Source organism: Molothrus ater, chromosome 1 (assembly GCF_012460135.2).
Source record: "Molothrus ater isolate BHLD 08-10-18 breed brown headed cowbird chromosome 1, BPBGC_Mater_1.1, whole genome shotgun sequence".
Taxonomy (NCBI): domain Eukaryota; kingdom Metazoa; phylum Chordata; class Aves; order Passeriformes; family Icteridae; genus Molothrus; species Molothrus ater.
Window position 1 is genome coordinate 58311180 of NC_050478.2, and position 26722 is coordinate 58337901.

General features: G+C 39.2%; 2 protein-coding genes across 2 annotated transcripts; one reads left to right on the plus strand and one right to left on the minus strand.

Moving 5' to 3' along the window:
- Positions 1–249: 249 nt before the first annotated feature.
- On the plus strand, positions 250–3720 carry LOC118700141 (uncharacterized). Its single transcript, XM_036404503.1, has one exon. The coding sequence runs from the start codon at positions 250–252 to the stop codon at positions 3718–3720; it is 3471 nt and encodes a 1156-aa protein (XP_036260396.1).
- Positions 3721–9691: 5971 nt separating this feature from the next.
- LRRC14B (leucine rich repeat containing 14B) lies at positions 9692–16893 on the minus strand. The gene is made up of 2 exons (XM_036404493.2): positions 15989–16893; positions 9692–14496 (listed from the first exon to the last, which is right to left on the minus strand). Exons 1-2 carry the CDS (start codon positions 16891–16893, stop codon positions 13851–13853), a joined length of 1551 nt encoding a protein of 516 aa, XP_036260386.1. The 3' UTR covers positions 9692–13850.
- Between the last annotated feature and the right edge of the window lie 9829 nt (positions 16894–26722).

The following is a 26722-nucleotide window of genomic DNA, read 5'->3' on the forward strand; positions in this document are numbered from 1 at the left end:
AATACAAACCATTTGGGACCTAATACCAGGGGTAGGGGAAGGGGCTACCCAGTGGGAGGGGGAGGGAGATTCCAACCCCACCCAACTAGAATAGGGCCAAACCAGTGTGCCTATTGCTTCCAAACGGGACACTGGAAACGTGAGTGCCCTCAACTAAGAGAAAGATCAATGGACACTACTACTATCGCACATCAGGGCAGTGAATGAGGGGGACCAGTGGGCCGTACCCTAGCAGACCCACTGGTTAAAATGGAGCTAGGGGAAGGTAAAAAGGAATTGGATTTTTTGATTGATACAGGAGCAACATTTTCGGTTTTAAATCAAGAATTGGTACCTAAGAGTGATGAATTTGTACAAGTTGTGGGAGCAACAGGCCAACCAGAAAAAGCTTACTTTTTGAGACCTATCAAATACAAAATTGGGAAACAAATGGGGATTCACCAGTTTCTGTATTTGCCAAATTCACCAAAGCCTCTATTAGGAAGAGACTTACTGGAGAACTTGGGAGCCGTAATAAAATTCAACAAAGACAAATTGGAATTTCAAGTAAGGGAAGAGCAACTGATTACAGCCCTAAGCCTAACAATCAGTTGTATAGAACCGAAGTCTGAAAGTCACAATATTGAGAGTATCCTGAGTGAAACATATCCATTAGTATTGGCTACTGATATACCTGGGAAATCACAACAAGCAACACCTATCATTATTGAACTTATACCTGGAGCAAGGCCAGTAAGTAGGAAACAATACCCACTGAGGTTAGAAGATAGAAAGGGAATTGAGCCCATAATCACAAGGTTTTTAGAATTGGGGTTATTGATAGAATGTGAATCAGATTTTAACACCCCAATCCTGCCAGTAAAGAAACCTAATGGAACTTATAGATTAGTCCAAGACCTGAGGGCAGTAAATGAAATAACCAAGACACTACATCCAGTAGTTGCTAACCCTTACACACTCTTAACTAAATTAAAAGATAATTTGACATGGTTCACAGTGTTAGATTTAAAAGACGCATTCTTCTGCCTTCCTTTAGCTCCGGAGAGCCAAAAGATCTTTGCATTTGAATGGGAATCTGTAGATAGGGGAAGAAAAACCCAACTCACCTGGACGGTGTTGCCACAAGGATACAAAAACAGCCCTACAATTTTTGGGAATCAACTAGCCAAAGAACTAGAACAGTGGGAAAGGCCGCTGGGAGATGGTACTCTTTTGCAATATGTAGATGACCTCCTAATAGCAACAGAAACAGAAGAAGAATGCATTGAATGGACTATTTCCCTGTTAAACTTTCTGGGTTTAAATGGATATCGAGTTTCTCAACAGAAAGCACAGCTGGTACAAGAAGAAGTGGTGTATCTGGGATATGAAGTTTCCAGAGGACAGCGATCCCTGGGAGCAGCCAGGAAAGAAGCCATCTGCCAAATGCCTAAACCAGAGACGGTAAGAGATTTGCGTGCCTTCCTGGGGATGACCGGTTGGTGTCGGTTATGGATCTATCAATACGGAATACTCGCCAAACCACTCTATGACTTACTAAAGGAAAGTAAGGGTGTTCTAGTTTGGACTCCCGAGGCAAAGGGAGCCTATAAGAGACTGAAACAGGAACTCATGAGAGCACCAGCCTTGGGTCTTCCAGACGTGACCAAACCATTCTGGCTGTTTTCTCATGAGCGACAAGGAATGGCCCTAGGAGTCCTAGCACAACAGTTAGGACCGCACAAAAGGGCTGTGGCCTACTTCTCCAAACAGTTGGATGAAGTGAGTAAAGGATGGCCTGGCTGTCTAAGAGCAGTAGCCGCAGTGATAATCAACATTGAAGAGGCCAGAAAGCTCACTCTGGGCCAGAAAATGACTGTGTTAGTAGCTCACACTGTGTCTGCTGTGTTAGAGCAGAAAGGAAATCACTGGCTGTCACCTTCTAGATTCCTAAAGTACCAAGCTATCTTGGCTGAGTCAGATGATGTTACTATCCAGGTAACTAACGTTGTGAACCCAGCTTCATTCCTAGAAGGGAAGACTTCAGCAGAACCCATCGAGCATGATTGCCTGGAAACAATCGAAGCCGTTTACTCCAGTCGCCCGGATCTCAAAGAAGAGCCATTCGAAGATGCAGATGACTGGTTCTCGGATGGTAGCAGCTTCGTAAAACAAGGAGTAAGAATGGCTGGTTATGCAGTAACTACCACAGAAAAGGTAATCGAGTCAAACCCTTTGCCTGCAGGGACCTCAGCCCAGAAGGCAGAATTGATAGCTCTAACTCGAGCTCTGGAATTGGCAGAGAACATGCGAATAAATATTTGGACAGACTCTAAATATGCCTTTTCTGTTGTGCACGCTCATGGAGCCATCTGGAAAGAAAGAGGACTGTTGACTACTCAAGGGAAAACAGTCAAACACGCAGAGGAAATCCTACGATTGCTAGAAGCAGTCCAACTCCCAGCACAACTGGCCATAATGCATTGTAAAGGACACCTAAAAGGTAACACTACTCCAGAAGTTGGGAATAGAAAGGCAGATGCAGAAGCTAAATTAGCTGCTGCAAGGACCGGAGAGGTAAATATAACAGCTCTAATACCAGGAGAGCTGGATGTAAACCTCCAACCAAATTATCAGGAATCAGATCATAGATGGATTCAAAGGAATAAAGGTAAACTGTTAGACAGTGGATGGGGACAATTGGAGACAGGACAGTTGATAATACCAGGGAACCTAATGTGGCAGATTGTAAAGACGGAGCATGAAAAGGCCCATTGGGGTCTAGATCCGCTTTACCAATATTTGCAAGCCAGGATAGCAGGACCGAAATTATTTACTACCATAAAGCACGTCACATCCCAGTGCGAGCGGTGTCTGAAAAACAACCCAAATACGGGAACCAAGGTACACCAAGGAGCCATAAATCGAGGTAAATTCCCAGGTGAAGTATGGCAAATTGATTTTTCTGAACTCCCAAGAAAAGGGGGGTTTCGGTATTTGTTGGTATTAACTGATACATTTTCTGGGTGGCCTGAAGCATTCCCTTGTAGGACAAATAAGGAAAGGGAAGTAACTAAAGTACTGTTGAATGAAATTATTCCACGGTTTGGGGTACCGAAGAGCATTTCTTCGGATAGGGGTACACATTTCTGTGCAAAAGTGGTGAGAGCAATAAGCAAAGCATTACAAATCAAATGGCAATTACACACGCCTTACCGTCCACAGGCCAGTGGGCAAGTGGAAAAGATGAATCATCTCATCAAACAGCAAATTGCCAAAATATGCCAGGAGACTAATTTGCAGTGGTATCAAGCTTTGCCTATTGCTCTGCTTAGGCTGAGAGTCAAACCAAGATCAAAAGAAAAGTTAAGCCCATTTGAAATTTTGTATGGTAGACCTTATGCTATGCAAATTGTAAATGGGGACGCTATAGACCAAATCGGTAACCAGTACATTTATGATTATGTAATTACGGTGGGGAAACAGTTCGATAAGAATGCTGCTGTGGTGATAGAGCACCAACCTAAACAACCTGATTGCAAATTGCATCCGTTTAATCCCGGTGATTGGGTGTATGTTAAGAATCTTTTAGGAAAACCCCTACAAGAGAAGTGGGAGGGACCTTTCCAAGTGCTGCTGACTACCTTCACCGCGGTTCGGATCAAGGAGCGACCCACGTGGATTCATTACTCTCGGGTCAAGAAGGCTCCGGAGAATAAAAAAGAGGAACGGACATCATGATCCTGACTCCACCTCAGACCTTCACAACCCTGATCATTGGACTCTCGATAAGTATAGTTCTTCCCCAAGACTCTGCCCCAATAGACCCATGGTCTAATGCCCACCAGTGTATCCACCCGGAGATGGAAACGGAACCGAAGGGATCCTATTTTGAGGTTTATGCCTTACGTAACAATCAGCCATACGCGAGTAAAGCGTGGAATCAGCCCGCCATGGTAGCATACAAGGGAGACCTAATCCAAATTGGGTGTCGAGAGCTTGACCCAGTAGAAGGAAAAACAAGGCGGCTAGTATTAACAATTCATCCCTTGATGGCAGCCTCTGAACATAACCTAATTACTTTTAGTCCAGTGAAAATGGGCAAGCCCACCGTCTGGATTCAGCAAAAGGGCCCAATTTCATGTCAGTGGAGTGACTTCAGGGAAGATCCACCCGGATCACAACCCCGAGACTCAGTAATTTATACAGAAGATCCGCTTGGGGAACTACATCCTCAAAACATAACCCTTGACCTTCACCCTCTTCTCTTTTCTGCAGGAAAGATTGTAGCATCTAGTGGTCCTGAGGAAGGGAAAGCACAGTGTGAGATGGCATTTAGATTGGATCAGTCGATGACCTTCACATGTGAAAGAGAGTTGAAAATGCTGGAACTGGGTTCTAGCTTCCCTAAGCGTGCTGTCAGATATAAGGTGGCATTACCAGAAGACGTGATCCCATTGTACCCAGATCTAGACTTGCCCCAAGAAACCACTCCACTGGTGGAATGTATAGCAGTACATAACCTAACCTTTATAGGGCCTCAGGTGATAAGAAAATCTAATGAACAAAAATTATTGTTAGACCCCACTTATTCCCTGAAAAAGGTCCAGATGAACATTCACACCGATATTACATATTTGCAGAAGGATTGCCAACCATTTATACAGCAAAGCCTTAAGGGATGGAATGCATGGTTAGCAACAAGGTCTCATCACAGAAGAGCACAAAGAGATATAAGTGGGTGGATTGGCACCGGATTTGGTATATTAAACACGATAGATCAAGAGGTGTTAGTAAACAAATTGAGTACTGTCACGTCGAACTTGGGGAAGCTTAAAATGCCTCTCAGTTCATCCATGATCACATTAGCAGAAACACAATCGCTAGTAGTAAAATTGCTAACCATGGTAGCAAACAACACTGCAGAGGATTTTGCAAAGTTTGCTGACTATACAGGGGAACTTAGCAAAGAAATTGCACTAGCTATCCAATGCCCTCAGACGCAACAATGGGTACAATCAGTAGCGGCAGGAATAATGAGAGAAGGAACATCAGGTATATTACCTCAAGAGATAAGAGAAACAATATTAAAGGACAATCATACTACACAATTTGAGAAGGACCACCAAGCCTGGTGGCAATTAGTAAATTTCACTTATGAGCCTCAACAAGAACACATTGAAGCCTATGTCCTCACCATTAGTGCAGCAGAGGAAAGAGCTATCTTTCCTATCCTCACTCTTGGGACAATACATCAAGATGTCATTGTCAGGCCAATAGACCATAATGTCTGGGCCAGTTATGATAATACCAAAAATAGGTGGCAATCGGTTAGCACAGAAGCATGTATTCCTAGAGGACAATTAGGCTATGTCTGCGAGAACGCTGTAGTAGAAGCAGAAGATTTATGCTTAGATGCTGAAAATAGTGTATGTACATTTGAAATGCTTCCGCATAATAGAACACAATCACAAGTTTACTATATAGGGAATGGGTGCGCTTGCGTAAGGACAGCTTGTGACAACATCACTATAGATAATTGCCAAATGGAGACTAACAATACTAACTTCTGTGTATGCAACTTCACCAAGATAGTAGGTTGTGATTTTCATTATACTGTCCCAATAACTACTCAACAGCTAATTAACGCAGATTTTAACCTATATTGAGAGATACCGAAATTACAAATAGGGATGGACGTCAAAGTTCTTAAAGCAATGCTCGCACATCCTAAAGTAAAGAAATTGGTGCAAAAGGTGAATCAAACAACTAAACGAATGGTATGGCAGGTAGAACATAATTCAGAAAAAATAAAGAATGTCCTGACCGAAGTGGAACAAGTAGGCCAGCATCATTGGTGGGATATCTTTATAGGATACTCCCCAACAGCTACACAGGTCTTCAACTACCTGGTACACCCAATGCTAATAGTAATTGTAATTCTGTTACTATTAACTCTCACAAATATTTGTATGTGGTGGAGACTAAGAATCATAATGAGAAGGACCCAAATGATTTGGGCTATGGTACGAGCGTATCAGCGCCCTATAGGATTAGAATTTGACGAAAGAATTCGTAAGTTATAAGAAAAGGGGGGAATGAAGCCATTCATTATATTGAACAATAAGTTTTTGAGAAATAAAAGAATTAAAAGACACTTAAAAGTGTATCAAGGGAATCGCAGAAGTTAATAAATAACCTAAAATACACTATTAGGAAGAACTTTGATCAGATATTTGGATAAGTTAATAAATAGCCTAAAATACACTATTAGGAAGAGCTTTGATCAGATATTTGGATAAGTTAATAAATAACCTAAAATACACTGTTAGGGAGCCCTAACTTTGATCAGATATCTAGATAAGTTAACCAAAAAACACACACAGAAGAAACTTTGGAATTAGAATATTTGAAGAGAAAACATTGGAATTAGAATATTTGAAGAGAAAAGCAGAAATGGAAGCCAATAAGTTAAAGTGACCTGCCAAGCCATTAGAATCAAGCCAACTACAACAGTAACTTCTGCCAAGCCATGGAAAGACATGCCAAGAATAACAGGAAACTGCCCAAATTAGGAAAAGTTTAAAATTTAACTAAGGAAGACCAAGAATTCCTGGAAGACTCCGACTGTACTCCTGCCTACCTATGAATATGCATGTAATAATGATGTAATCCTTTTTCAAAATTGTATAAAAACCTGCTTTTGCTGTACACAATTTGGAAATCCATTTAGCGATTTCTCCAACGCGTTGCCAATAAATACCTCCTGCCTATAGACCTCAAATCCAGTCTCTGGGCAGCTTATTCTCGCCTTTTGGGGCAAAATTCGGCATCATGTTTAATATGGGTATGAAGACATTCAAAAAGATAGCTTTGCTGAATTCATAAAATTCAGTCTTGAAAAAAAAAATTAGCAGCTGAAATGAAAAGAACAAATAAAATGCAATTAATTTAATGGAAGATTGAAATGATTATTTCTTCATTTTGCATTTGATGATATATATTGTGTACATTTGTCTTGCCTCATTCTACAGGTTTTCTAACTGGCACACCTTTCCTTAAGAATGCACTGTCCTTTCCTAAATACTTTCATATGGAGGAACATGCTTCTGATAAGAAGAGCACTAGGATGTCTTTACTTGACCTTTTATTTTTACTGATGCTTGGTCGTCTGAAATGAATGGTTTTATAAAATTGAAATGTGTTACTATTCTTCCCATGGGGTAATCCTCAGACTCTTCCTGTCAGAGCTGTCATGAGTCAGCTATTCTCCTATCTGCCTTTAAGTAGTTGAATATTCTCGTGTAAAAGTAGCACCATCTATGGAGCCATGCTCTTAGTTGCCAGTGTCATCTTCAATCCAAACACCTTCCTGCAAAGGACCACTGGTTCTGCAGTCAGCTAAGGAAAAAAAAGCGGTCCGTTCTTGCTTCCTGATATAAAATATTAGGGTATGGTGTCCCTAAACAATTCTCTGCAGTTGAACACTACTTATCTTTGCTGTGTTTCTTCAACTCACTTGCAAGTCATTCATGAGTTAGGTTATTGTGAGAATTGCTTAGTTTGAAGATGAGAACACTTTTGTGCCTCTGGTATGAGGATACTTTTCAAATCCATACAAATTTGCTGCAAATGCAAAAATCTGCAGGCTCTATTGTCCTAGGTCACAATATAAAGATGTATTCTATTCCCATCCTCAAGAGCTGCTGAAACCAGGAGGGGCATAGGTTTTTTTCCTTATCTCCTGTTAACGGGCCCATCAATGTCTTGCCTCATGACTCAGAGATAACTCCCTCTGGGAGCCATTTCTGTTTAACGGGTAATCAAGGACCCACCCCATGACTCAGAATGATATTAGCGTATTGTGAGATGATCTGCCTAGGGGGGAGGAGTGGTGTTTTCTTTTGTATTATTGCATGTATTTGGGGTTTTTCCCCTTTTCCTAATAAATTGTATTTCTGACTTGGAATCTCTCACTGGTTTTTCTTTCAAACCTGAACAAAAATTTTATTGCCCAACGTGAGGCCAGAGGTATTGAGGAAAGTCAGAGTTACAATTTTGTATTCAAGAAGCCACCTATTCGCTGTGATGTTCAACATGCTTATGTGGGCCCTCTACCTAGCTCTCTATATTTTTCCAGACATGGGGAATTATCTGCCAATTATGATGCTCCTGTATAAACCAGGGTATGGTATAAAAATTGCTTTATTGGTCTCTTATGTCTATTGCATGATAACCTCCTAGGCAATGAACGTCATTTGGAATGTGTACTCAATATTATTTGCTTGTCCTAATCTAGGCTGCTATGTCTGCGGCCTCAACAATCGCACACAGCCCCTGGAGGGAGGGGTAAAGAATTCCTTTTCCCAGTCTTTCAGGCTTGACACAGCAGTTTTTGAAAATGTTGAGTTCTCTCTGGATGCCAAGGACAGCATAGTGTTGTTGTTGTTGGTTCCGCTTTGTCTTCCCTGCACAGCCTGCAACATGCTTAGAAACAAAGCTCTACATGGTGTGCTGCAGCCTTTTCTTGAGGAAGAGGAAAGGAGAAGCAAAGCAACAGCATCCATGTCTGCACAGAATGCCACAGAGGAGGAAAGAACCAAACGCTAAACAACAGCATCCATGTCTATGCAAAATGCCAGAGAGGAAGAAGAAACAAAAAGCAAAACACTGTCCGTGTCTATGCAGACTGCCACAGAGGAGGAAGAAACCAAACATGAAACAACAGCATCCATGTCTACGCAGACTGTCACAGAGGAGGAAGAAACAAAAAGCAAAACAGCATCCATGTCTATGCAGACTGTCACAGAGGAGGAAGAGACCAAACGTGAAACAACAGCATCCATGTCTATGCAGACTGTCACAGAGGAGGAAGAAACCAAACATGAAACAACAGCATCCATGTCTATGCAGACTGTCACAGAGGAGGAAGAAACCAAAAGCATCATCAGCATCTCCACACAGACCGTCACTGAATCAGAACAGCCTGAACCAGTAGCAGTTGCCACCGTTGAGAGGAAGAAATCAAAGAGCAAATCAGCCTGCATCATGACTGATGAGGATGTGGCAGGACCCTCGCACCCAGCAGAAGAGTCAGAGCCAGAAGTCATCACTTGCTCTCTGTCCCTGGGTGAGCTGCATGACCTGTGGAGGGAATTCACCCACCAGACGAACAAGTCCATCCTGACCTGGCTGCTAGACATCTGGGATGCTGCAGCCAAAAGCACTTTGAAATACACAAAGTATTCCAAGTGGAAGCAGGATCTTATCTTGGTTTATGAAAGAGAAGGAGAACTTAAAAGAATGAGTGAGGATTGACACCAACCACACACAAAAGAAGAAATGTGTGGTGCCATGAGGCATTTTCCAAAGTAGGTCATGCATTAATGACAAGCACACATTTTGCCTTCCAAAATGTGCTCTGCCACTGTGTATCTTGGCCAGTGATGCATGAAAACCACTCTAGTTCTTGCCCTGCACTTGTATTGGACACAAGGAGAGCAGGGAAGCAGCAGCAGTGAACTGTGCAGCAAGCTGAGAGTCCTTCCAAGCACAGGCTCTTTTGCACAAGGAAGAACCTCTGGAGAAATGGAGCCAAGGGAATAGGAGAGCTCACTTCCATTCCAGCTTGAAATGGGCAAGAGAGCCAAAATATCAAACCACTGCAGAAAACAAAAAGAAACAAACAAACAGAAAGAAATACAACTTTTATTAAGCATTAATGAAGCTTATAGTCCTGCTTCATTTAGGAGCATGTTAGCTGGTGCTCAAAATAAAAAGTAAAATAATGAAAAGCATAGCCAAGGTTGTCTTTCAGTTTGTAAAACCTTCTACAGCAAACAAATAAAACTCTAACAAGTAAAACCAATGTTGTATGGTGGCTCTGAGGCTAAGAGAAACCTTCAGCCCAGTGAAGAAAAGCATGGCAAAGGAAAAAGCAACAGCTCAGTGCATGATTTCCCACAGTTCACAGCAGAGGCAATAGGAACAAAAAAATGACTTCTGACTGAAAGACAGAGAAGGAAAAAAAATTACCTCCATCTTCATTATGAATTCCCAGAACAGATATGTGTTTTAGATGTTTGAATATTCTCAGTTCTGGAATTTAAAATACTTTAAAGTTGAGAACAAGGTGGAGAGTTGATCATCTTCCACAGAGAGAAATAATTTTTCTTTTTTCTGGACAGACAATTTGTGTTCCCCTTAAAATCCTGTGATCCTATGCTGCATAAAGTTTGCACATTATACTTGAGATTAAAACTATCTTTAGGATTATTTTGTAAAAATTTCTTGGGTAAAATTAAGAAATATCAATGCAGCTGTACCTTAGACAGCAAACTATCTTTAACCTTAGTACCTGAAAGAATGATAGAGAAGGTCATGCTGGATGCAATTTAAAGACTTTTAAAAATAATGCAATCATCAGTCACAGTCAATGTGTTTTCTTCAAAAGTAAAGCTTCTTTGTCTAGGTATAAGACTATTTTAAAAATCCCTACAAAATAATTATTACAGTTGCTGCTTTTAGGATTAACCAGAGGCAACTTTGAATCTCTGGCCACACATTCATTGAAACAGGTGTTAAATTTACATCATAAATTATTATCCTAGACACAATAATTTTCACACAGGGTACTTTTACTTGAAGGCAGTATGTGGAGGGCTTAAGGTACTATGTTCCTTCCCTTGTTTCTTTGCAAGGTAGTTCATACAGTCCTGCTCTGTTGTTGACTGATGCATATTTTAAGGAGAGAAAGAGGAGCTTTGTAAGCAAAGGTCATATGTGTTCAGAAGAATTGACCGGTAGTCCACAACTTTTGAGTTTAAGAATATTAATTTAAAAGGTATAGGATTACATTGGGAAGCTTGCTTCAGTTTCATGTATGACGACTTTTCTGCAACAGTAGTGTTTATTTGCCTTTTTTCTCTTGATAGGCTTTTATGTTGTTGAGATAGCTGTCTCCAAATACAGAGCTGCTGTGCTGCTTCTTGCACAGTAAAAATCTTACTATCATCTTTCTTCCTTTTTCAACTTTCGTTGCTTTTTTCAACTGCTCTGTGTGTGGCTGAAACAATATGACTTAAACTATGAAAGATCAGATGTAGCAAAGGTCATTTATAAAGATTTTTTGCCTGTTCTTCAGTTTCATGAAGTTTGTCAAAGGAGAATATTTATTTCCTATGTGCTAGGTATTTCACTGAATTCAGTATAGTTACTGAATAGGAAAGTTCAGCAATTTCAGCAGCAGAAAGCTCTTCTGGCAATCCTTACCCTGAAAAAGAGAAAGATTTGCAAGAGATTGCTGCTGAACAAAACATGTCCCAGCAAATGAAATTAAAATATGCTAATGAATAAAAAAGTACAATATAGTAAATAAAACATGGTACTGAATAAAGCATGGTGAATAAAATAAAAAATTAGCAGTCTCTTTCTTTTCATTGGAACTAAAAATTCAGCCTTTAGCTGTGATACTCATCATTGCATTTTGTTTTTAGAACATTCATTTGAATATGATGGGAATGGTTTTGATTTTATCCTGGTTTTGTTTTTCAGTGTTTTTTTCTACATGCATCTCTTCTGTGTCTTTCACAAATAAACCTCAAGTGACTTTGAGTATGCTTCTTCAGACACTTAAAGGAACATAATGAGCAGATGTGGTAGGAGGGAATTGAATTCACCTCCATTCACAACACATCAGACATCTTCTCTCCATTGACAGCTGTGTGGTTTCAGTGTTGTGGTAACTCCTGCCCTGTCTCTGTCTGGGCAGCCTTAACTGGAGCTTAGAAGACTGTCTCCTCTGAAGGTGGTGTGTAGTTAAGGTTTCAGACAGCTTTCTGGATACTCAGTACAAATTAACTTGGATCCATTCCAGTCTGAACCCAATGAAGCTGACAATAGTCCCATAAGGAAGAAAAGGGAACACCAAACAGGACTCAATCAGTATCTGTCTGTACTTGCAAAGTATAAGGTAACTTTATAGGGCTAGGCCATAGTAGCATTAATCCTTCTTCTCTAATAGCTGTGTTCCAAGTCCCACACACATGGAAGAAGAAAGAGCAGGTCCAAACCAAAATCACACTGCTGGGGCAGAAGACATGCAGGAACCCTTCTGAGAGACCACAGAAATCCTTGTTGCAGTAAGTCAGGCAAACATCAAAATGTTAAAGCTTGACCTGTATTTAAAACCAATGATAGCAACCATAATTAAGAAAGAAACTAAAAAGAAGAAAGCATATCTCAGAGCTAAAGCTCTAAAATAGTCATAGTGTTGATCGTCACTTTGCACCAAAACAAAAGCTATATGCTTCTGCTGGCCCAGGAGCCAGCATATAGACATGAAGATTTCTTCCATATTGAAAATGGAAGAAAGGCAGGAGTTTGTGGGTTCAGAAAAAGGAGGAAATAAAGTAAAGGGGTGAAACACAGTAAGAGGAAACCAGAAGGAGAGCTACACAGACAGCAGACTTTATAAGGCATCTAATTATTCTGAAAAAAGAGCTGTCTATTTTGTGAATACCAAAAAAGGCAAGGACCGACTGTTGTACTACAGCATGTTCCAAAATGGCCAGCCTTCACCTCCAGGTACAACCTGTAGATTGGAGGGGGGAAGAATCACTGCACTTTTACAGCTATAGTACAGCTATAGTACAGCTATAGTACAGCTATAGTACAAAAACACCACTACTTATCCCAAAGAAGTCGACATTTGGCATAGCAAAATTCAAGTAACTTAACTGAGAAGTCATGGGTCAAGTCTGAGATGGAAAGAATGGCGAGGTTGGAGGGAAAAAAGGTACAGTAGAGGTAAGGATAAAGGAGTATGTGGAATTCTGTCAAAGTATAAGAAAGGTCATATGGGACCCAATTCTGTCATTTATTATTCACAACTCCTTAGTTTAGCAATTTAGATTACCTTTTTATTTTTCAAGTGCTCTGTAAACATAAACAGGTCATGACCATTCACTTTCAACTTACTATCATATGTTTAATCAATAAAACACATTAGAATGTGAGCTGACATCAAAAAAATCATTTAAATGCATGCTGTGGGACCTGTAAGTTCTGCTTAGTACTCAGTCCATTAATTTTTGGCTTGTTTGGGGCATTTTTTAAATAAATTAGCTTAAGAGTTGCTTGCATATTTCCCAAGTACACATTGCAAGAACATCAGCAGAGTCCTCACAGGCTGCTTAATATTGCTGAGTAAGTGGGATGAGATCCCCTACTGTCAGCCAACCATTTGGTTTGCTGCCTCCTCAGTGTGGAATTTTACTCCTTATCAAGGACAGTGTATAAGAGAAATTCTGTTTATTGCACTTGCCTCTGCAGAAGAAAGAGGGACAGGGATATGGAGGCTGTTACACATTCTGCATTATTTGGAATATACTACATAAAACACAGATTGGTAAATTCAGGTCATGAGCAGAAAAAAAAATCAGTGTAGGGAGCCACACATGAGGATATGCGCACAATCTTTTGACCATCCTGCTGGACTTGGGAAAGGACTTCCCTGTTTTTTCTGCAGGGCTACCAGACCAGCTGACAAATCTAGGGGAGCCTGTATAAGAAATCAGCCAAGCTTAAACACCTATTTGATTTACTGAGAAAAAGTGCATTTGTATAAAACAATGCACTATTAAGTGTCCTCTCCTCTTTTGTGAGCAAGTAGTGCTTGTGTAAGGTGTGTGCAACAGGTATAGCATAAGTTACAGTACCTCAGGTGATTAGAGGCTATTGAAATAATAGTAAATTCAGCTGAAAAATTAAAGGAAATTCACAACTGATGACTGAAGGTGCAGATCTAGAAAAGACTAATTTAAGTTCTGATTTGGCAGATCATCTTATCACTACTTCACAATTTTACAAATTTAACTCATTTTGTTAAATGAAGAAGTGAACTTCTCTAAAGTCTCTTTGAAGGACTTGATCAAGTAAGCTCCCAGTTCATTGTTTGTCTCCTGAACAGCTGCATCATAACTCCCAAAGAGTGGTGTTGAAGCCTTCACATCATCTCTATTTGCTTGGAGTAAAATGAAATTAAGCTCCTCTGCTACCCTTTCATATTTTTGGTGATCAAACGTGCAAACACTGGCATCATCAATGGGGTAGGTGATGCCAATAGGGTAGCAATCCCTTGGAACTGGGAACTCCACATTTTTCAGCATTGGCAATTCACAGAGAAATGTGAAAAGGTGTTTAAGTGCTTGGGATGACAGTGGGTTTCCAATAAACTTAAACTCCTGTAGTTTCTGACAAGGGCTTAAACCTAAAATCAACATGTTGACATGAGTGTCTTGGATATTACAGTCCTCCAGGGTAAGACTCCTGAGCACTGAAGAGCAGTGGCTGAGGAGCTTAAAGAATGTTGATGGGTAAAGCTCAGGTATATCGTGGCCACTCAGGTCCAGGGCTTCCAAGTGATTGGCATGGAAGCTATTGGCTAAAAAGGCCATATCAGCATGGTTCAAGGAGCAGTTAGAAACATCCAGCATCTTCAGTGGAGTTTTTAGTGGGCTGCAAAATGAAAGAGAAAAATGTTTTATGGTACAAAATGTTGAAAAGCTACATTTACAAAATTTCATGCATCTAGCCACATTATGAATGCAGCCATCTACCACATAATTTTTTCAAATCTCTCTTGAAAATTGAAGCATGTGACAACAATAGCAAGTATATTTTCTTCCTGAAATTAGTTCCATTAATTATCTCTTTCTATGCATGAGTCCACTGTGCTATTTTAATGGGGATTAATTTACTAACATTCTATGTATCTATTTTTTAACCAGTTATATATTGTAAAGTGTCTGTCACTTGCTGACTTTAACAGCAGATCACTACTACTATAAGAGCATTGGTAGATGCTTCTTGTAGAAAGCTGCAATTATTCCAGAGATTTAGATCATTTCCATTAAGGAAGGATTAATTCCAATATGAAGTAAGTATTCTGACAGGATATCTGCTTTTGTTTCTAGCTGGTTTTTTTCTGCTACATTTTTTAATGCCCAAGAGGTTTACACATTGTATTGTTCTGGAGTTGCAAAGAGACATTTTGATGAAGAAGGATGGAAGAAGTGTAACTGAGATTTTACTCAGATATTTATATTAAATATAAAATAGTTCTGACAAATGAAAAGCAAGAGATCGCTTTCATGCTTACTACACCTTAGTGAGACTTCTGCTACAGGGCTCAGCTGGATCGAGCTTAGAAACTTGCGATTCATTTCAACTGTACCAGTCAATATATGAAGTATGCTACTCACAAACTTTAAATAAAATGGTTTCTTGTATGGGAAGAATTTTAGACCAAGGTCATTTGTCTGGATGAAACTTTTATCTGCCTTTTTTTTAGATGCTCTGAAAAGCTTACAATTAACTTATTACCTGTTCCAATACAAGTACTGCTCACTGGTAGTTTGCTAGCTTTTTGCAAATTGCCAGTTTTCCACTGGAATTCATAATGAATATTCACATATCAGCTTAATTTGCAATGAAAAAAAATCTTGTCTTGACATCAAGAGACACAACAAATAATTCAAATCAAAGTCTCAAATGAAAATCAACTATTCCCCTGCCCTCCTTAAAATACAGTATCTGTGGAAAAGCATATTTACTGACTGTTCTTTAGAGGACAAACATTCACTAGATACTCTAAAAAATGCTTGGAATACAGCTCAGGACTTGCACCAAAGGCCGATGCAAGCTGATTAATACATAAGTTCAAATAAAAAATGTCTGGATATACCAGTCTCTTCTGTGGTAGCTAAAAGTATATTCTCACCAGACGGACTCTGGAAGATTAATCAAAATAGTCAGTTTTTCAAAGTGTATTAGGTATACTTTGGCTGCTGATTCTCCCCAACACATAATCTTTCCTAGCTTCCTGCTGCCCCTTCCCACATACATCCCAAGATACACTCACTTCCCTTACTCTTAGAGATTCCCAGCTTGACGGTGGCACAAAGTGGTCTTTTTTACAGTGTGACTGAAAGCAGGATGACCACATTACCTGAGAAGTTTCTGTATTCTTCCAGTGAGTATAGAAAATGACATACTCAGCTCAGTAAGCTGTGTCATTTCACCCATCTTCTTGCCAATGTTAGTAAGCGTCTGTTCGTCCATAGCTGTGAACCTCTGCACATTAAATGTTCGTGCTGGCAAGGTCAAGGACATCAATAGAGGGAAGTGGATACGGTTGAAGAGCATTTCCAAATGTTCCATTTCCAAGTGAACATTATGAACTATTTCCAGTTTGCGCAACAAGGAGGGATCAGTGAGCTTTATGATATAGAAGAATTTCTGCAAGGTCAGGTTGTCAGACCTGAATGCCACACAGCAGATTTTCAGTGGACAACTGCATTTCTTCAACAGGGCCTGCACAACCAGCTCATAGTTCCAGTCTGTAACAAACAAGTCAATTAGTACATTGATACTGACTTCAAAGGTACCTGGATTGCACTGCGTTTGTTGCAGGTAAACCAGGAGATCTGAACAAAGCTTAGAGAGCAGCTGTGTCCTGGCCCACCTGCCCATTGTCTTCTTGCACTTACAAAATTGAACTTCAACATCTTTTATACCAGTCAGGTCGACCACTTTCAACTTTTTCATGTAGGGAGAAGACTGATTCAGCACATAGTCTCTCAGCCCTGTCAGACAGCTTTCCAAGCACACTGAGCATGTTCTATGGCTCAGGTCTTCCTCGTAGTCCAGAGTAGCTCCCAAAAGTTTTCCCATGTTAAAATCAAAAAGCGGCCAGTTCTCTACCAAGTCATGAATCACTTCCCCTTGCTCCAGTAAATAGCTAGCTTTAAAAAGAAGCGGAAAAAGATCATGAGCAACAGCCCCGAGACTCTTCCTGGCAAACTCTGCATTTGACACGAATGCTTCGGCGCTAATGAATCGGAGAGACTTCATGTTGTCCTGGACTCCTTACTGTCATGGAGAGTGACTTCTATATTTAACTAAAGATCCTGGTTGCTTACAGCCTTCTATTTTTATCTGCAACTGCTGTTTGCTGCTAGCGGGAGCCTGGGAAGCCAGAGTGAAGAGTCACATGCTGCTTTCTATTTTAGAGCTACACTGTGAGTCTGCAGTAATGATCTGTGAGATCTTTAGTCAGAGAGCTTTTATGCCCTCATAATTATATCTAAGATAATTCAAGTAAATATAGACTGCTACGCAGCAGGAACAGTAAGATCAGTGCAGCACACATACATGAGAATATTGCTGTATTTTTTTTTTATGTCATACAAAAAAGCACTCAGAATTCCACTTAAACAAAAGACATGATCTCTGTTCCACTTTTTTTCAATGAAAGATGCTGTGCTGGGGATTTACATGCTGATTTCAATAGGGATGATTTCCCAGAGTTAGCATTGAGCTTCTCCTAAAAACTACAGCCATAAGGAAAAACTGAGGCACTACAGTCCTTGAACTACAACAATGCCCCTCCATTTTGCCCTTCCTGTCAGCAAGGAATAGCTGGTACAGTTGCTGCAGTGGAAAAGAAAAAAGACTCTGATTTATTAAAAATATGAATATTGATCTAGTACTGATATCCAACTGTGACGGACAAAGATGCTCTAACAGTTTAAAGTTAGAAAGTGTATGTTTATTGCGATTCTGGGCAGCATCTGGGATAGCTCCCAAATACACACCGCAATTTACAGGTGATTACAGAGTCCTTTTATCTATTGAATACCCAAAATACAAATGCATATTCATAACTTCAGTACATCCCATTGCCTGCTTCATATGGTAATTAGTTAAAAAGCTATTAAGCATGTGTAGTTTGTTCCTTGAAATGGGTCAGTGGTCCCTTTCATGGGGAGGGGTCCCAAAATGAGGAAGTAAATGAAGTCTTCCTCGTTCTGACCTTTCTACCTTTTCAATGCAAATATGACAAATGAACCCTTGGTAGAACTCCCATTCCCCATCTTCAATTGGTTTCAGAACAGAGGAGGCCTACAATTGTCTTATGTTCCTAAAAGCTATTTATCAATTTCTATATTCTTCATTATAAACCCAGCTAATCAAACATTATGTTGACAAGCAATCAAAGTTAACTACTAACTCTTAACCTCATCAAGGCCTACCCATTTATTTTGATTAACTCCAATAAAGCTTATTTCTAACTAAAACCTCAGCGCCTCTAAAATCCTTAAATTCTTTAAAGTTTATGTCTCAACTCTGGAAGAGCTCAGAGTCTTGGTGACCAGGACACTTGTTTGTGGTAGGAGACTGAACGTTGATTGCAAGACAAGCTGAACAAAACACAGCACTGTTAAAACTCTCTCATAACTTCCCAGGCAAGTATCTTAGTGCTCTTGCTTTGAGCAACAGACAGTCTTTTCTTTCCTGTTATTTAAGAAATTGTGATACTGAATGGGAACACATTCAAAATCTATCCAGGCTAGGAGAAAAACCTCTGTCACCTACCTATCACAAGAGCAGAGATGATGTTTCTTTCAATCTGGCACTTCCTCCCAGGGGACACAATGATGGACACCTCTCTTACCTCTCATGTGTTTTGCTAGGCAGCTAGTGGGATGGAGATTTCCTTCACGCTGTGCTGATCCTGCTTTTCCAGATAATTCCACATCTGTTTTGCTGTGAAAAATTCACACCACGGTTCAAAGTTTCAGTCTCTTTTTTCTTTTCAAGTAAAATCCTTATGGAATATTTGAGTATTTTATTGAAAGTAAAAGAAAAATCCCAAATATGCTTTATATTACAGGAAGGAACATCCTTATTAGATTGTCTCATTCTGAGGAAGCTTTTTATTTTTGCAGACTTTTGGTGTGTGTTAATTTTGCATTCAAATAGATGAGTGGTAAAAAACATGGAAGGTGAAATACATAGAACTTGACAAGGTATTAGGTATTTTCCTTTGTTTTTCAACTCCATGTTGAAAACATCCATGTGTATCAGATGATAATCACATAGATATGACAGTACTTTCTGCAACTTAATAAATGCTGAAAATATTATTAATATTATATATTAATAATATATATTACACTATATATATTATATTAATAATATAATATAATAGAAATAAATGCTCTATGGCTACATATAACTGATCCCTGTATGATAAGAAAATTGATTGAAACTTTTGTCAGTTTAGTTTTATTGCCTTTCAAAATGGAATAAGCTTGTCATTAAATTTTTATCTATTTACTCAGTACATCTGGATCTCTTTATTTCCCAACCTAGTACATTTGGACCTCTTTATCTGTTTACCTCGTACATTTGGACCTCTTCATCTGCTTACCTGGTATATTTGGACTAGTGGTCCAAAAGTTGCAAGATAAAGTATTCTATTATTGTCCCAGATTTTATTAAAATGCAGCAATAGGAATGCTGCCTGGTTGTGTAGGGATGGGGTCAGAAAGGCCAAGGCTTGGCTGGAGCTGAACCTGGCAAGAGAAAGAACAGTAAGAAAAGTTTCTATAGGTATTTCAGCCAAAAAAGAGAGGTCAAAGAAAGAAACACAGCTGGGAAACTGATAATAACAAACTAGGAGAAGGCTGAGGTCCAATTGTGCTGCCTCAGTCCCCACTGACAAATCTCTCTTCCCACACTTCTCAAGGCAGGGACTAGGGGAGCAAAGCTCCTCCCACTGTAAAAGATTGGGCTTTTGACCACCTAAGGAACCTGAATGTCCAGAAGTCCATGGAACCTTGCGAGATGAATGCCAGACTCCCGAGGGAATTGGCTGATGCAGTTGACAAGCTACTCTCCATGACACTTGAAAATTCATGCCAGTCAGGTGAAGTCCCAAGTGACTGGAAAAGGGGAAACATTGTACCCATCTTTAAAATGGATAGAGAAGATGACCATGGGAACTACTGGCCTGTCAGCCTCACCTCTGTGCCCGGGAAGATCCTGGAACAGGTCCTCCTAGGAGCTGTGCTAAGGCACATGGAGAACAGGGAGCTGATTTGGGACAACCAGCACAGCTTCACCAAGGGCAAGTCCCACCTGACCAACCTAGTGGATTTCTACGGTGGAGTGACTGCATAAGTGGAAAACATAAGGGCTGTGGCTGTCATTTCTCGGGACTTCTGTAAGGCCTTTGACATGGTCCCTGACAAAATCTTTATCTTTTAATTGTAGAGAGATGGATTTGATGTGTGGACTGTTTGGTGGATAAGGAATTGGCTGGACAGCTGTATCCAGAAAGTATTGCTCAAGAGCTGACTGGAGATCAGTGAGAAGTGGTGTCCCTCAGGGGTCCATATTGAGAAAAGGACTGTCTCAATCAATGACATCGTGGCAACCAGTGCACCCTCAGAAAATCTGCAGATGACATCAAGCTGAGTGTTACAGTTGACATGTGCAAGGGATGAGATGCCATCCAGGACCTGAAAAAGCTTAGAAGTAGCCTCATGGGAACCTCATGATGTTCAACAAGACCAAATGTGAGGTGCTGCACCTGGGCTGCGGCAACTCCCTGTATCAACAAGGGTATGAGAGGATTGAGAGCAGCCTTGAAGGGAAGAACTTGGAGTGTGCTGGTAGAGATGAGCCGGCAAGGTGCACTCACAGCCCAAAAAGCCAACCCTTATCCCAGGTTCTATCAAAAGCAGTGAAGCCAGCAGGGCAAAGGAGAAGATTCTCTCTCTCTCCTCTGGAGAGACCTGACCTGGAGTCTAGACTGTCAGTATTTACCTGTCTAGAAGCCCTTACATCTTTATCCAGGTATTTCTATATAAAAAACTATCCAGGTTTACCAGTCTGTCTAACCTTGTGTTGAAATCGAGATGGCAACTAACTCCCATGTGGCTGCTCACTCGCTTCCCACTCCCCAGGGGGATGTAAAAGAGAATTGCAAAACCCATTGGTTGAGATAAGAACAGTTTATTAATTGAAATAAAGTAAAAAGGAAAAAAAAAAAAAAAAGAAAAAGGGCAATTAAGACCAAACCAAGAACGAAAACCCCAACCCCACCTCTAAACAAGCCCTGAATCACATTCATCTCCTAGCAATAGGACCATGCTGGTTTCAACATCCCAAGAGTATTCAAATTTTTCAAAATTCCCAAATGCCACTGTAATTAGCCCAGGGAAGCAGATGTGGGATAATATAGGTGTTATTGTTAATAGTTCCCACCAGATGGCTCCCGAGGTTCAGAGGCGTTGCAGTGCCATGCAGGCAGACAGGATTAGGCTCACGACCAGCGGTTCTATTACCTCACAAGCCATTACTACAAAGTACAACAAAATTATCACTTCAGCTCAGGCACCAAGGGTGATAAACAACACATAAGGGAACACATACTGCAATAAGCTATGACATAACACAACTCTGAGAATGAGGGTAATAGCCCTGAGACCAAATTAGGCTTACATAGGCAAGTAAATAAGTAATATTGTTAATCTCTTTCCTAAGAGTGATTATTGTAAAGCTCAGATCTCTGCTGCTTTCTACAGAAAATTTCTGACTTGCCAAGCTATCATGAAAATTTGAAAAGTCCATGACATTTGTGGTCTAGAATCTGATCTGTGTGGATGAGATTTTACATCGGCTTCATCTACAAGGAGCTAAAGAAGTCATTACTTTATTATGAAAGGCATAGTTACACAGGAAAAGTAATACTAATGATTGAAAAAAAATCATAGGTTTTACAGAGTATAACGTGAACATCATAGCAACTATTTTACATGATAATGAAGTAAAATAATGATTTTCATTACAAAAAATGCAATTAAACATATTACAAAGAAAAAAAAAAGAGCAGTTAAATACCAGACAGTCACTCATACGAATTGACAGATTTTTTCAGCTCATCCTTCCTCCTCTCTGTCAGAATGTTTATGTTACTCAGGTATTAATCAGGTATTTGTTAAAGACTTGATCTTTTTCTTCCATATTTAATGAACAATTGTCTGGCACTTGTTGCACTCCTTTCTTGTAATATTGATGTTAGGGGAGAAAGAGAAAAAAAATCCAAACCATATTTTTGTGCATCTAGTTTTTAAAATAGTGTTCTGTTGTGCTGAGTTTTTTAGTTTGGATTTGGGTGGGTGTAGAAGGAAAGAGATCATCACTTTGCCTTGTCAATCAAAACCTGGAAATCTTGCAGCTTTCTCACTTCCTCCAATGAAAGTCCTCCTTGATCTAAAGAGTCAAGATATTTCTCTTGCTCATTTACAAACTACAGTTTTATCTGCATAAAAATGCAAATCTTAACACAGACTATTCATAGACATAGGGCATAGAAATGAGATAGTTTGTTAAGTAAGTTATATATTACCTCAAATATTTCTTAAGAAGTTCTATCTCCTTATATTACAACTGAATTGGGCCAGCTTGACACATTGACCTGATGACAATAATTTGCTCATAAATTGCTCATATTCATATTCATAGCACTGCACACATAATTGTCTCTGAGCAGCACTATATGTAACATCAGATAAATTCAGCTATTTAAACAGAGAAAAAAGATATTTAAAACTGTAGTTTGTTTAATAAATTCCTTAAAAGTAATGATGACCTGGACATAATCTTCCTCCAATTTTCATGCTTCTCCAAGACTCTCCAGCTGCCAAAGGCATTTATTGGACAACAGCAACAGTCCATGGACTTCCTCATCTACTTGATTATACAATTTAGTTACAAACTCCATGGTATCTTTTTTAAATGGGAAGGAAAGATCAACAGAATTTATCTGATGTGGACTTTGTCAGAGAGTAAACTGCATCCTTCAGGAGGCATCAATCCCTGTTTTTAATGAATATCACTGCAAACAAGCCAGTAACTACAAACTATATTACTTTATTCAAATTGCCAAATTAAACAGTACCTCCTCAGAACCACATTCATTACTATGTATAGTACATTCATTACTATGAATATCACACTCTTATTTGTTAAGGTGCACCAGAAAGAAGTTCCCCTGTTTAACTGTCACTCAGAATAAAATCAAGAAAGCAACTTAATTCACCCGAAACCTCTTGGTCTGTTCAGGACACCACCTCAGCCCATAAATTTCAGGTAAATTCCATGATGCTAAAAAATTTCTACTAGAATTAATGCCCATTTATGGAAGTAAATTTAAGTTTTACATAAATTAATTCATTGTAAAACATAATTACTATTAATATTTCAAAGTACCTTAGAATACCTCCTTTTACAAATTAAAAATAATAACTACAATCTCTTCATGCAGCTTTAGCTGAATTTAAATACTAGTTAACATCATGAAAAAATGTCTTATTAAGAACTACAGATGTCTCTTAAGATGCATCTTACTTATCACTATTACTACTATTTTTAATACTAGTTTTCTGTAAACACCACTGTTACTGACACCCTAATAAGTACTTTACTTTTCTTGAAATAACAGATACAAATAACCAACACTTACACCCAGTCCTACATGAATTTAATAACAAAGGGATGCCTTATAATGCAATTAGCAATACAAAGGATATTAAAATTTGTTCAACAAAACGTGCAGCAATTCTTCTCTGAGTATGTCATGTTTGGGTTTTTTCAATATCATACATCCATACTGTGATATGAAAAGCGATACCGAATATTTGCAGTACCCAGTGATCACAAGTCTCTTTAGAAAGCCATTCCTGGATTTCAAAAAGAAGTATTTTAATAAAATGTAAAATTTTAAATAAAGATTGTAAACTAATAATTTCATGGATATCTACAAGATCTTATTTCTCTTGTCACCTACCAATTATATAACCATCTGGACACAGTCCTGAGTAATGTGCTTGAGGGGAACCTGCTTGAGCAGGGAGGTTGGACGAGATGACTTCCAGAGCCCCCTTTTAACCTTACCCAGTCAGTCATTCTGGGATTCTGTCATATAGTTACATATTTACCTATTCCTACTAGTTGCTTTAGAGCTAATTTATGCATTATGTTCTATGCTTATGCAATGGCACAAGAACAGACAAATTCCATTTCAGATCAGGAGTAAATGCTCTTTCTTCCTTAAAAAAGGAAAAAAATGTGTAAATTTCAGCTTGTATATTAATTTCACTTTGTATATTAACAATAAGACTCCAATGAATTCATGCTATTCATTTCAACAACAATTACTAGTTTATTTCAAACATTTCTGATTCTGTAAGCATTCTAAACTGATATAAGTCTCCTCACATACTGATTGTATAAATCAGTGAAGAGTCTCTGAAAGTCTGTTGCTCTGACATTGATCCAGCCACACATTAACTAGTGGGAAGTCGGGGGCATGGAGTTTACTGCTTAGGAGACTTAAACTGCTGACCTGAGGCTTTGGTTTTTGTTTTTTTTTTTTTTTTTCCATGTACTGCCTCTTCATTTGGCCTGACCATCTACTGGGAATTTTACTGGTTGTTTTCAAAATGTCATTCATCACTGATGCAACAGCCTTCCAGAAGAAACATGCAGAAGCTTTTGTGCCCTTTAAAAATCTATCCTTTTCCAAGTGCACCAGCATCCTCCTTTCTTACCACGCTAATTCAATAGTTTCTAGATCCTGTATCAATCTTGATGTCCCTGTTGAAATAGATACTAACACTAGAGGGTGACAGCTACATGTAGCATAATCGAAGATAATGCTGGCCACTCCAAGCAGGCTATGATGACACCAAGGCATTTGTAAATCAAAATAAGCTACTGAATAAGGATGAGGAGAATATTCTGTAAAAAAAAAAAATTATATTCCACCATCAAGAGAAGCCTGTCTTTGATCTATGAATGCAGGGAGACAAAGTTTACCCAGTTTTCACAGAGAAGGAAGAGACTGAAATCTGCCTGCAGCTCTTCAGTTCTAAAATCAGTATCTCAGAGTAAGGCAATAAATACTTCAGATTGCACAGACAACATACAACTCCCACTGTAGCTGAGGAATTCTGCTATGTTTCTGCAGCCAAGAGACAGATTATCTAAAATGCATGATAGAAGCAGCACTTGTAGAAAACCAGGCCAAAGGATGTCTGTATCCTTTGTGGAAATCTTGGCAAAGATAGCAGTGAACAAGGAAAACATTTTCCCATTAATCTGAAATACCAAAGAAATAATGGCACTTCATACCGTGTCCATCCATAGAAAGAAACAATGAAAACTGAATAGCTAGACAGAACCTTAACTCCTAATGAACCCTTGCTCCTACTGTTTATGCTGGCTAACCATAGCTCTGAAAAAACCTAGAAGCTGGGAAAAAATAAGATATCTAGTCAGGTCTCACAAAGATGTCACATTTCTGAACATTTTCATTCCAACAATAGTCTCTTATGCACTAACTAGAGCCAAAAACTAGATCTGCAGTACTTTACTTCATGTCTTTTTCTTATTTTCAATAAGCACTCATCCCTCAGTTACATCTCTGTATTAGTTAACTAATCTTTTCCTCTAACATTTATTTAACTTGGTTTATTTGGCTTACCTGCACAACAGGATGTGGCTCCCTTACAGTAAGAGTACTGACAGAGAGAGAGCTCATCTTTCCTGATCTACAGCTGTGTATTTTAGCTGGCACAGGAATATTTGAGTGGGTGTGGTTTTCAAACTCGGGGAAAAAAATGCTTTTTCCTATTCAGTGGCCATAGTAACTTCTCCAAGCAGTGCACAGTGCTCCATTTCCAACTTACTAAAAAGTCTGGGGTGCTGCTTTGGTCCCAGGCAGCAGAGCAGCTATATTTACTGATGCTTCACAGTCTTATCCTCATATTCATGGTACATTTCAGACATCAGTCTTCTGTAAAAAAGGGAAGCTGAGCATAGCAGTCTCTAAGTCTTCAAAGAGTCTCAATAATGTATTACTTTGACCACTATCTTCTCTCCTGCTTTGAGCTTACATGACAATGTGCACTTCCATACCCTGTTTTTTTTGGATCATGCATGAATTAGAGGCAAAAGAACACTAAATCAGTGAGACTGAGCAACAGAGGACAGGTGAAGGACTGAGAGAGTTTTTCCTGGAAATGTCAATAGGACAAAGCAAAGAACACAAAGAATCACAGCTCTTCCCTGATTGCAATATTTTGCTGTCTCTGGGGTTTTTTGGGAACCTGTAGAATGAACTGTCTTCTCATCTAGGCAGTGGGAGAGACATTGAATAACCTGATACACTGGCTGATTACCTTGAACTTATTTGGCCAGAAAAACTTGTTCCATTTCATGTTCCAAGGATCAAAGAGAGAATGAAAAGATGGGTTGTGCAGGCTCACAAGATTCCTAGACTCAGAGCTGGTGGCAAGACCAAAGAAAAATGCTGAAAACATTTGCAAGGAAAAAGACTCCGAATGTTTTAAAGTAGTTCATCATCCATGTCTTTTATTTTGTGTGCAAGCATATGGTCTAGGCTTAGGCTGTTAATAAATGCTTATAGCCACTAAGTCTCACCACCAACTTACTAAAAAAGCTATATTCCCACTTACACTGTCAGCAAAAGACATCAAATGACATGTCAAGTTTAAAAAGTTTTCTTCTTTTAAAGGTAACACCTGTATATGGCTTTGTTCTCCATGACAAACAATACACACTTCAAATACTTCCACACAACTTTCCTAATATAATTTATGTATAACATACCCATTATTTTTCCTCTCATTTGACATACACGAGATATTTAACACCTATTTCCAATTACTTTATTGCTTCATCATACTGGGAAATTAATCTTAAGTAAACCCAAGTAACATAATAGTTTATCCAGAGAGTTTAAAGTTTGTTTGTAATGTTGCACATTTATGGCATCTCCTAATGCTCTTTGAATTCAAGTGAGAGC

What these genes read in the sequence shown, in the direction of transcription:
- LOC118700141 (XM_036404503.1), top strand. Translation starts at nt 250, where the DNA reads ATGGAGCTAGGGGAAGGTAAAAAGGAATTGGATTTTTTGATTGATACA.
- LRRC14B (XM_036404493.2), bottom strand. Translation starts at nt 16,893, where the DNA reads ATGAAGTCTCTCCGATTCATTAGCGCCGAAGCATTCGTGTCAAATGCA. An exon ending in AGAATACAGAAACTTCTCAG is followed by an intron (nt 14,497 to 15,988) that starts GTAATGTGGTCA and finishes TTCATTTTGCAG; the next exon opens with CCCACTAAAAACTCCACTGA.